At 51.9% G+C, this 11,713-nt stretch overlaps 1 protein-coding gene across 1 annotated transcript; it reads right to left on the reverse strand.

Annotated features, from left to right (window-relative positions):
* Positions 1-1,340: 1,340 nt before the first annotated feature.
* Positions 1,341-2,592, reverse strand: LOC310890618 (olfactory receptor 14C36-like). Its single transcript, XM_083852930.1, has one exon. The coding sequence runs from the start codon at positions 2,546-2,548 to the stop codon at positions 1,616-1,618; it is 933 nt and encodes a 310-aa protein (XP_083709056.1). The 5' UTR covers positions 2,549-2,592; the 3' UTR covers positions 1,341-1,615.
* Between the last annotated feature and the right edge of the window lie 9,121 nt (positions 2,593-11,713).

Genomic DNA, 11,713 nt, shown 5'->3' on the forward strand with positions numbered 1-11,713 from the left:
GAAAGTCCTCGTTTCTCCAGAGTTCCTCCCTTGTCCCTAAGGTCACAGATTCCAGAGGGCTGGTCTTAGCAGTGAAGGCTGAAGCAAAGGAGGCATTCAGTAATTCTGCCTTCCCTTTGTCCTTTGTCACCAGGGCACCCACCTCATTAAGCAGTGGGCCCACATTTTCCTTTGTCTTCCTTCTGCAACTGATGAGTTTGAAACAGCCCTTTTTGTTGTCCTTGACACCCCTTGCAAGATTTAACTCCAAATGGGCCTTGGACTTCCCTGTCGCTTCCCTGCATCCTCGGACAAGGTCCCTATATTCTTCCCAAGTGGCTTGTCCCCTTTTCCACATTATATATGCTTCCTTCTTCCATTTCAGTCACTCCAGGATCTCCTTGATCTTCCAAGCAGGTCTCCTGCCCCCTTTGCCTGACTTTTTGCTCACAGGAATACACAGCTCTTGAGCTTGGAGGACTTGGAGGTCAGTGCACTATTGCTGCCGGTGCACCGTTGTGGCAGCCATCGGCACCTGCTCTGCTTCGGCTCTCAGCAACCCCACAACAGAAGGGTCCTGTGCGAGACCAGGCAAGGTAGACAACTATTTGACGTTCTCTCTATTCAAGGCAGTTATGCCAACAGCCCTCTGGTGCCCTTTTGCTTAGTTGTTTACCCTTGGAACAAGCCAGAAACACAGTCTGGAGGCATGTCGTTAGGGTTACCCAATGATGTTCACGTTACTCACGAGCTATCATGACTGGCCCCAAAGAAAGAAGGGGAAGGTGCCCTGCCTTGTGCCCTCCACCAAGTGGATTCATGAGCGTCGTACCAGTAGCACCTCAAATAGTATTTATTGGTGCAGATTTAGGGAAAGCATCACAAGCCCATATTTGCTTTCCTAGTGGTAACTTAGAAGTTTCTTGCAACATGTAGTTGCTTTACAGGTAGGGATTTGTAGCAATTTGTAATAAAGACGTTCATGAAGACAGAGCAACAAGGTGTCCGTGTCCCTGTGTACTATGGAATCCTACCAACCTCCTGCCGCGATCCATGGGCGGGCTGACCCTCCTAGGTCCTGAGCATCGTTACTGTGATGCCCTTGGAGTGGTCCTCAGAGCTGCAGGAGCAACCACAGACCTGGGGCTTGGTGACAGCCCTTTGCTGCAGAGAACAGACCCAGCCACAGGGGCTGGACCCTTCAGGTGCCCCAGTGCCATGAAACTGGCTTTTTTCTGCTCAAGTCTGCTGCTCCCTCACACACAGCCAGGCTTGTGGCTCATCTCCCTGTGGAGGAGGAGGAGGCATAGCACTGCAAGTGCGCGAGTAAGGGAGAAATACTCCACCTGTGGGAGGGCAGGGCTGGCGGGGAGGTGGCACAGGACAGGCACTGGCCTCTTTCTGCTATTCCCCACCCACGGAGCCTTGAGACCGCAGGTCAGTGTCCGTACTGCCCACAGGTGCCTGCAGTCCTGTATCCTCAGGATCCATCTTCTCTCCTTCTGTATGTAACATTTTTACTTTTTTCTCACAGTTTGGGGCCAGCATTGGTGGACCTGGTACCTGGCACTGCAAGGCTGTGTCTCACACCATGTTTTTTTCGTGAGTTTTTCCCATTGCAGCAGCAGAGCAGCAGCTAATTGCTTCTGGAAGACAACTGAAACAGTTTCTTCAGTGCATGCTTGAGCTCCTGGTTCCTCATGCTGTAGATGAGCGGGTTCACTGCTGGAGGCACCACCGAGTACAGAAATGACAACACCAGGTCCCTGGATGGGGAGGAGATGGAGGGGAGCTTCAGGTAGGTAAACATGGCAGTGCTGACAAACAGGGAGACCACGGCCAGGTGAGGGAGGCACGTGGAAAAGGCTTTGTGCAGGCCCTGCTCAGAGGGGATCTTCTGCATGGCCCTGAAGATCTGCACATAGGACAGCAAAATGAAAACAAAGCAACCAATACCCAAACAGAAGCCGACTGCGTTAAGTCCAACCTCCCTGAGGTAGGCATCTGAGCAGGAGAGCTTGAGGATCTGGGGGATTTCACAGAAGAACTGGTTCATAGCATTGCCTTGGCAGAGGGGCAGGGAAAAGGTAATGGCCGTGTGCAGGACAGCATGGAGAAAGCCACTGCTCCAGGCAGCTGCTGCCATCTGGGCACAAGCTCTGCTGCCCACGAGGCTCCCGTAGTGCAGGGGCTTGCAGATGGCAACGTAGCGGTCATAGGACATGACCGTGAGAACATAAAATTCTGCTGTAATCAAGAAGACAAATAGAATGACCTGTGCAGCACACCCTTGATAGGAGATGGCCCTGGTGTCCCAGAGGGCATTGGCCATAGCTTTGGGGAGAGTGGTGGAGATGGATCCCAGGTCGAGGAGGGCGAGGTTGAGGAGGAAGAAGTACATGGGGGTGTGGAGGCGGTGGTCGCAGGCTACGGCGGTGAGGATGAGGCCGTTGCCCAGGAGGGCAGCCAGGTAGATGCCCAGGAAGAGCGCGAAGTGCAGGAGCTGCAGCTCCCGCATGTCTGCGAATGCCAGCAGGAGGAACTCAGTGATGGAGCTGCTGTTGGACATCTCCTAATTCTGGTCATGAGGTCCTGTACAAGGAGGAGAAAGGCAGTGATAATGTACCACAGGCATATCAGAGGAAAACTCTTTCCTTTTTCTCATTTAAAATCACCAAAAATTGCCCATTTCTAGGCAGATATTTTGAAGGTCTCTTTCATTGATTCTTCCTGAGAGTGTCTCTGGGAGCAGGAGACTTTTCTGTGGGCAGTGGAAGAGACAGTCCTGCACTACAGCCAGAGGTAGTAGCATGGTAGTAACATGGTAGTAACATGGTAGGAACATGGGGTAGCCTCAGATTCACTTTACTGCTGATATCAAAGAGATTTCCCCAGTTTTGCTCCTACTTCACCTAACTGCAGAGCAGAGGTGTGAAGATTTAGTTATATAATTATTTGTTTTCCATTTTTGTTTTTTACCTGCCCCACCACACCTGAGGAGTGATACTAAGGCACAAATCCTCGGCGTTCTGTTGCACTCCAAGCAAAACCTTGTGGATCCTCAGAGGCAAAGAGACTGTCCCTTTAGTGCAGAGCGTCCCACAGAGACGACAGCCAGTCTGTCCATCAGTGCTGGTCTGAGCTGTGCTGGCATCTCTTTGAGCTACAGGACAATTGCACTAAGGAGGTTGTCCTGAGAAGAGCTTGAACACTGCCGAGAGCAGAGGAATCCTGGCTCCAAGTGCCCATCTCCAGACCCCTCACCCTGTCCCCGTACTCCCCTTCCCCCAGGCACCCCGAGGGCTCACTCCATGGGCAGGTGAAACCCCCATCCCCAGGCAGCCTGGGAACAAGACCCGCAGCAGCACGGCCAGGTGGAGAAGCCAGGAGGAATGGCAGCGTGCTGCTGCCAGGGGAGGCAAGGCCAGGGAGGGACAGACGGACACTCAGCACACCCTCCTGTGCTGCAGCTCTGCCTGCAGAGGAGGCAGCTCCTGCTCATTGCAAACGATCTGTGCTCACCTCAAGCCCGCAGACACCTCCCAAAGGCAGGGCACTGGGCATCGGAGGGTTCGCAGCTCCCTAAGATCAGCTAGGATAAAACCTGTGAGGACCACAATGATTATGTTGGAGCAGTCTGTGGGCTGAGGTGTGGGAAGGGACTTTATGAAGTTCATTGATGGCATATTGGTCCCTCACTGCAATGCTCTAGGAGTCTCAGTCTCCTGCAAAATCCTGACAGCTCATTACCATGAAACCTGCCTCCCCTCCACTGTAGGATTCTTCAGGCTCCGAGTGCAGAAAAAGTCTTGCCTTTCTGGTAGTCCCTGCCTTGGTCTTTCTCTTGAAAATTGCAATCATAAATGCCATTCTCTACAGCATCTTCTACTCCTCGCTGGAGAAACAGAGAGACCCATCCCGACAGATGCTATCAGGCATCGGATGTGCCAGCTGTAGAAGACCCCTCTGGCAACCCCACCTGCACGGCCCTGCAGCCAGAGACTCACAGTGCCAAGAGCCTGCAGATCTGTCCTGCCACACGCTGCCCTCTGTTGCTGTGCTCCTCACTGCCTCCAAGCCCTCTCTCCTTCTCTCCTGTCCCTGTGCCAGCTGCGGTCAGAGCCCCCAGTCCTGCTGCGCTGTGCACAGGAGCTGCTCCTGGGCACAGCTGTCTCTCTGCACCACGGCCCTCTTGCCACGTGCTCTCTCTGTCCCACGAGCCCGGCCCAGCTCAGCACCAGATGCCCAGCCCAAGGCATTGGAATCCCCCCTCGGGGGGCTTTGGGGAGGAGCCCACGAACCTCAGGCACTGAGAGACAATTGAAGACATCTCTCAACAAGTCCAAGTCAGAGGCAAGTTTCCTGCAGTGTCCCCCTGAGGGCCAGCACTGACACAGCCTCCCTTGGAGCTCGTTAGAGCAGAGCATTGGAGGCAGTGAGGACAAGGAGACAAAGGCACTGTGAAGGTGACCCTGATGTGTAGGAAAACTGGATGTGTTTCACCAAGCACAAGGGCCAGGCCTTGTCCCCTGGCCCCTGGGAAGGGAGATCCTTTCCCTTCACACACTGCTCAGGGCTCTTTGTGGGGCAGGAGGAGATGGGGATGTGCATGGCCAAGTGCAGGAGAATGGTACGAGCCCTGCCTGGTTCATGGGTGGGGGCGAGGAGGCAATGAGGCCCTGGTGCTTTACCGATAAGCTGTCTCCTCCTAGGCCTCAGTGGCAGAGACAACAGCCAGAGCCATGGACACAAAGCCCTGGGTACTCTTGGGACTCTCAGCCTTGCTACAGCCCTTGATCCTCTCCACACCAGCCTGTCCTAGGGACTCCCAGACCTGCACATCTTTCCCTGCTGGCTCTAGACCCTTATTTGTGTGGTGTCTCACCAGTTCTGAGCTGAGTCTGATAACTCAGATTTTTTGGTGGCCATGCTCCTCGTAAGGCAGCTCTGTAGGAAGCTGGCCTGGTTCGTGGTGAGCAGCACCACTGCTCGTATGGCATCCCTCGTGGGGGATATTCACAAGTCTATGGAGCTAGATGGGATCCCCCTCTTGGTACTGAGGGAGCTGGCAGAAGTGCTCACCAAGCCGCTTTCCATCATTTATCAGCAGTCCTGGCTACCAGGGGTGTTCCCAGTCCACTGGTAACAAGGAAATATGATGCCCACCTACAAAATGGCTGGAAGGAGGATCTGGGGAACCTCAGGGCTGTCAGTCTGACCAGTGACGGGGAAGTTCATGGAGCAGATTATCTTGAGTACCATCATGCAACACTTAGAAGACAACCAGGTGATCAGGCGCAGTCAGGAGGGCTTTATCAAAGTCAGGTCCTACTTGAGAAGTCCGAACTCCTTCTGTGACAAAGTGATGCGCTCAGTGGATGACGTAATGGCCGTGGATGTGGTTGATCTAGACCTCAGTAAGGATTCTGAAACTGTTTCCTACAGTGTTCTCCCAGAGAAACTGGCTGCTCGAGGCTTGGATGGGTATCTGCTTCCTTGGATTAAAAAGTGTCTGGGTAGCTGGACCCAAAGAGTTGTGGGACATGGAGCTAAATGGAGTTGGAGGCCGTTCTGTAGTGGTGACCCCCAGGGCTCAGTTCTGGGGCCAGTTCCCTTGAATATTTTCATCAGCGATCTGGACAAGGGGATTAAGTGCACCCTCAGTAAGTTTGCAGACAACACCAAGTTAGAAGCGAGTGTTGGTCTGCTCGATGGTAGGTGGGCTCTGCAGAGGGTCCTAGATAGGCTGGACTCAGGGGCCAAGGCCAAATGTATGAAGTTCAACAAGGCCAAGTGCTAGGTCCTGCACTTGGGGCATGTCCTGGTTCCAGTTAGGACAGAGTTAATTTTCCTCATAGTAGCTGGTAGGGTGCTATGTTTTGGATTAGGATGAGAAGAGCGCTGATAACATGCTGATGTTTTAATTGTTGCAGAGCAGTGCTTACACCAGGCCAAGGACTTTTCGGCTTCTCGCTCTGTCCTGCCAGCGAGCAGGCTGGGGGTGCAGCAGGAGCTGGGAGGGGACAGACCCAGGACAGCTGACCCAAACTGCCCACAGGGGCATTCCATACCATCTGACGTCATGCTAAACAATATATAGGGGTGGCTGGCCGGGGTGGGGGGCCGGCTGCTCGGGAATAGGCTGGGCATCGGTCAGCGGGTGGTGAGCAATTGCATTGTGCATCACTTGTTTCTTACACATTATTATTATTAATACTATTATCATGATCACTATTATTATTATTATTGTTATTATTATATTCCTGTCTTAATAAACTGTCTTTATCTCAACTCACCGGCTTCACTTTCCCGTTTCTCTCCCCCATCCCAGAGAGGGAGGGGGGAGGGTGAGCGAACGGCTGTGTGGTGTTTAGCTGCCAGCCGGGTTAAACCACAACAGTCCTTTTGGCGCCCAACGTGGGGCTCGAAGGGTTGAGATATCGACCAATTTGTCCAGAGTGTGTTAAACTAAAATTGGTATAAGTATTGGACCTGCTTAATAGTTGCTAGTCACGATGTTGATTGCCTTAATCTCCAGTCTGCTGTGCCTGTTTTCCAAATTGAGTTTTATGGTGCGTTACTTTCTGTATGTGCTCCCTGTTGCACTGTTTATCCTTTCCGGGCCCTGGTTTAAGATTGTTATGGTACTGTGCGGTGTAACAATGGCTTATGAAATGATGAAATATCTGGTCACGACTCTAACCTGGTATTTGTACTCAGCACTGACATCGACTCTATACTTTGGAAACCATATCTCGGAAACTATTAGCAATTACACCTATTGCCTGTTTTCGTTAGGGAGCCAATCTGTGAAGGGGACAGGGGAAGACATGTTTCCCTACCTGTTCACTCTCCCTTTCTCCTTCACCACCACCCTCTTATCCCCCGAGCTAGTTACGGTGGTTCTCCGAGATGTTGAATATCCTTGGGATACTCAGACCAGCCTGCTCTTGTTGTTATGTCTCCTGAATGCGCTTCAGGTTTTGTTGAGGGTTGAACAACTACTTAGGAATCTCATCCGGAGATCTGTCTTGAGGCGGGATAGTTGCGAGTGGCAGGGAGTGTGGGAGGATATGGGCAGGTTTCTAGAGCAGTGGTCACCTCCAGTGTTTTGGACATTCACCCCTGAACAACTGCAAAATCCTAAAAAGCTGGCAGAATGCTTGAAAAAAAGGTGTCATGACTCTGGCAGTTCCAAAGTGACACAAATCACTGTAGCGTGCTGGGGTCTGGCTTGTGCCTATCGAGCTGCAATTGATGCTACTAGCAACCTAGTGACAGCTCCTGCAGCCGCTCCAGCTCCTGCAGCCGCTCCAGCTCCCACAGCCGCTCCAGCTCCAGCTCCTGCAGCCTCCCCAGCTCCTGCAGTCGCTCCAGCTCCTGCAGCCGCTCCAGCTCCTGCAGCCGCTCCAGCTCCTGCATCCGCTCCAGATCCTGCAGCCGCTCCAGTTCCAGCTCCTGCAGCCGCTCCAGCTCCTGCAGCTGCTCCAGTTCCAGCTCCTGCAGCCGCTCCAGCTCCAGCAGCCACTCCAGCCCCTGCAGCTGCTCCAGCTCGTGCAGTTGCTCCCACTCCTGTGTCTGGGTCAGAGAAACGAGCTGTAGCAGTGCAAGTTGACCCCGCAGAGGGTATTCCAACCCCTGTGGCAGGGTCAGAGAAACGAGCTGTAGCAGTGCAAGTTGACCCCGCAGAGGGTATTCCAACCCCTGTGGCAGACCCTGTGGCTGGGTCAGAGAAACGAACTGTAGCAGTGCAAGTTGCCCCTGTAGACAAGGTGAAAAAATGGTATAGAGACTCGGGTCGTTTAGAATGCAGACAGTCTTCTGCTAAGTCTGGGCATAGTGAAGATGAGGCTGGGCCATCAAAGGTGCAGGAGGATGAAGATGAGGATGGGGATGTCGAAAAATCAACAGTAACTACCCGGACTCTATACCAGCGTGAGCTACGAGATGTGCGAAAAGATTTTGGTGGCTGTATAGGTGAGCAGCTTGTCACCTGGCTGCTCCGGTGCTGGGACACCGGAGCCAATTGTGTGGAATTAGAGGGCAAGGAAGCCAGGCGGCTGGGATCCCTTGCTAGGGATGCATGTATTGACAAAGCAATTGGAGATGGAGCACGATCTCGCAGCCTCTGGAGGCGTCTCCTGTCAGCTGTGCAGGAAAGGTATCCCTTCAAGGAAGAACTTGTATGTCTACCAGGCAAATGGACCACCATGGAGAAGGGAATTCAGTACCTGAGGGAATTGGCCATACGGGAAGTAATTTATAAGGACCTAGACGACGCACAAACATCCACAGATCCAGATGAAGTCCGGTGTACACAACCCATGTGGCGGAAGTTCGTACGGAGTGCACCATCATCATATGCCAGCTCATTGGCAATACTAACCTGGAAAGCGGAGGAGAATCCCCCAGTGAATGAAGTGACTAAAATACTCCGGCAGTACGAAGGAAATCTCTCCTCTTCCCTACAGGCCTGTGTCTCAGCTGTGGAGAAACTCTCTGAAGAGGTCCACCAACTTAAAGAGAATTTATCTTCCCCTCCACCTGAACGAACCAGTGTCCACCAGCTAAAAGAGAATGCTTTGGAGAAACTTTCTGAAAAGATCCACCAACTTAAAGAGAGATTATTTTCCTCCCCACCTGTACAAACCAGTGTCTCAGCTATTAGGGGTAAATGTTCATCTGTGCAAGGAAGACAATATGGTGGGCACACACCCCGTGCCACCCTGTGGTTTTACCTACGTGACCATGGAGAGGCCATGAGAAAATGGGATGGAAAATCTACTGCGACCCTAGAGGCACGGGTACATGAATTGCAAAGGAAAACAATTGGGAAAAAGGGGTTCTCTGAAAAGTTTGCTGCTCCAACTTCCAGCAGGCAGTCCTTTAAACACAGAAACGAAGATTCTGACCAGGACTAGAGGGGCCCTGCCTCCAGCCAGGGGGAGGAAAGGGACAATCGAGTTTATTGGACTGTGTGGATTCGATGGCCTGGCACGTCAGATGCACAGAAGTATAAGGCTTTAGTAGACACCGGTGCACAATGTACTCTAATGCCATCAAGCTATAAAGGGCCAGAGCCCATCTGTATTTATGGTGTGACGGGGGGATCCCAGCAGTTAACTGTATTGGAGGCTGAAGTGAGTCTAACCGGGAATGAGGGGCAAAAGCACCGTATTGTGACTGGCCCAGATGCTCCGTGCATCCTTGGCATAGACTGTTTTAGAAGAGGATATTTCAAGGACCTAAAAGGGTTCCGCTGGGCTTTTGGCATAGCTGCCTTAGAGACAGAGGATGTTAAACAGTTGTCTACCTCTCCCGGTCTCTCAGAGGACCCTTCTGTTGTGGGGTTGCTGAGGGTTGAAGAACAGCAAGTGCCGATTGCTACCACAACTGTGCACTGGCGGCAATATCGCACCAACCGAGACTCCCTGAGTCCCATCCATAAGCTAATTCGTCAACTGGAGAGCCAAGGAGTGATCAGAAAGACTCATTCACCTTTTAATAGTCTCATATGGCCAGTGCGAAAGTCTAATGGTGAGTGGAGACTAACAGTGGACTATCGTGGCCTGAACGAAGTCACGCCACCACTGAGTGCTGCAGTGCCGGACATGCTAGAACTCCAGTATGAACTGGAATCAAAGGCAGCCAAGTGGTGTGCCACAATTGATATCGCTAATGCATTTTTCTCCATCCCTCTAGCAGCATAGTGCAGGCCACAGTTTGCTTTCACTTGGAGGGGAGTCCAATATACTTGGAATCGGCTGCCCCAGGGGTGGAAACACAGCCCTACCATTTGCCATGGACTGATCCAGTCTGCGCTGGAGCAGGGGGAAGCTCCTGAACACCTGCAGTACATCGATGACATCATTGTGTGGGGTGACACTGCAGAGGAAGTTTTCGAGAAAGGGAAGAAAACAGTCCAAATCCTTCTGAAGGCCGGTTTTGCCATAAAACAGAATAAAGTTAAAGGACCTACATGAGAGATCCAGTTTTTAGGAATAAAATGGCAAGATGGACGTCGTCAAATCCCAATGGATGTGATCAACAAAATAACAGCTATGTCTCCACCAACTAGCAAAAAAGAAACACAAACTTTCCTAGGTGTCGTGGGGTTTTGGAGAATGCACATTCCAAATTACAGTCTGATTGTAAATCCTCTCTACCAAGTAACCCGTAAGAAGAATGCTTTTGAATGGGACCCTGAGCAACGACAAGCCTTTGAACAAATTAAGCAGGAAATAGTTCATGCAGTAGCCCTCGGGCCAGTCCGAACAGGACCAGATGTAAAGAATGTGCTCTACACCGCAGCCGGGGAGAATGGTCCCACCTGGAGCCTCTGGCAGAAAGAACCTGGGGAAACTCGAGGTCGACCCCTGGAGTCGGGGATACAGAGGATCTGAGGCCCGCTATACTCCAACTAAAAAGGAGATATTGGCAGCATATGAAGGAGTTCGATCTGCTTCGGAAGTGGTCGGTACTGAAGCGCAGCTCCTCCTGGCACCCCGACTGCCGGTACTAGGCTGGATGTTCAAAGGAAGGGTCCCCTCTACACATCATGCAACTGATGCTACATGGAGCAAGTGGGTTGCACTGATTACTCAGCGGGCTCGAATAGGAAACCCCAGTCGCCCAGGAACCTTGGAAGTGATTATGGACTGGCCAGAAGGCAAATACTTTGGGATATCATCAGAGGAGGAGGTGGTCCGTGCTGAAGAAGCCTCACTGTACAACAAGCTACCGGAAAATGAGAAGAAATATGCCTTGTTCACTGATGGGTCCTGTCGTATTGTGGGAAAGCATCGGAGATGGAAAGCTGCTGTATGGAGTCCTACACGATGAGTTGCAGAAGCTGCTGAGGGAGAAGGTGAATCGAGTCAGTTGGCAGAAGTGAAAGCCATTCAGCTGGCTTTAGATATTGCTGAACGAGAAAAGTGGCCATATCTCTATCTCTGTACTGATTCATGGATGGTAGCAAATGCCCTGTGGGGGTGGTTACAGCAATGGAAGCAGAACAACTGGCAGCGCAGGGGCAAGCCCATCTGGGCTGCTGCATTGTGGCAAGATATTGCTGCCCGGGTAGAGAACCTGGTTGTAAAGGTACGCCATGTACCTTTGATGCTCATGTGCCCAAGAATCGGGCTACTGAAGAACACCAAAACAACCAGCAGGTGGATCAGGCTGCTAAGATTGAAGTGGCTCAGGTGGACCTGGACTGGCAACATAAAGGTGAATTATTTATAGCCCGATGGGCCCATGACACCTCAGGCCATCAAGGTAGAGATGTAACATACAGATGGGCTCGTGATCGAGGGGTGGACCTGACCATGGACACTATAGCACAAGTTATTCATGATTGTGAAACATGTGCTGCAATCAAGCAAGCCAAACGGTCCAAGCCTCTTTGGTATGGAGGACGATGGCTGAAATATAAATATGGAGAGGCCTGGCAGATTGATTACATCACACTCCCTCAAACCTGCAACGGCAAGCGCCATGTACTTACAATGGTGGAAGCAACCACCGGATGGCTGGAAACATATCCTGTGCCCCATGCCACCGCCCGGAACACTATCCTGGGCCTTGAAAAGCAAGTCCTATGGCGACATGGCACCCCAGAGAGAATTGAGTCAGACAACGGGACTCATTTCCGAAACAACCTTATAGACACTTGGGCCAAAGAACATGGCATTGAGTGGGTGTATCACGTCCCCTATCATGCACCAGCCTCTGG

Source organism: Anser anser (assembly GCF_964211835.1).
Source record: "Anser anser genome assembly, contig: HAP1_SCAFFOLD_32, whole genome shotgun sequence".
NCBI lineage: Eukaryota > Metazoa > Chordata > Aves > Anseriformes > Anatidae > Anser > Anser anser.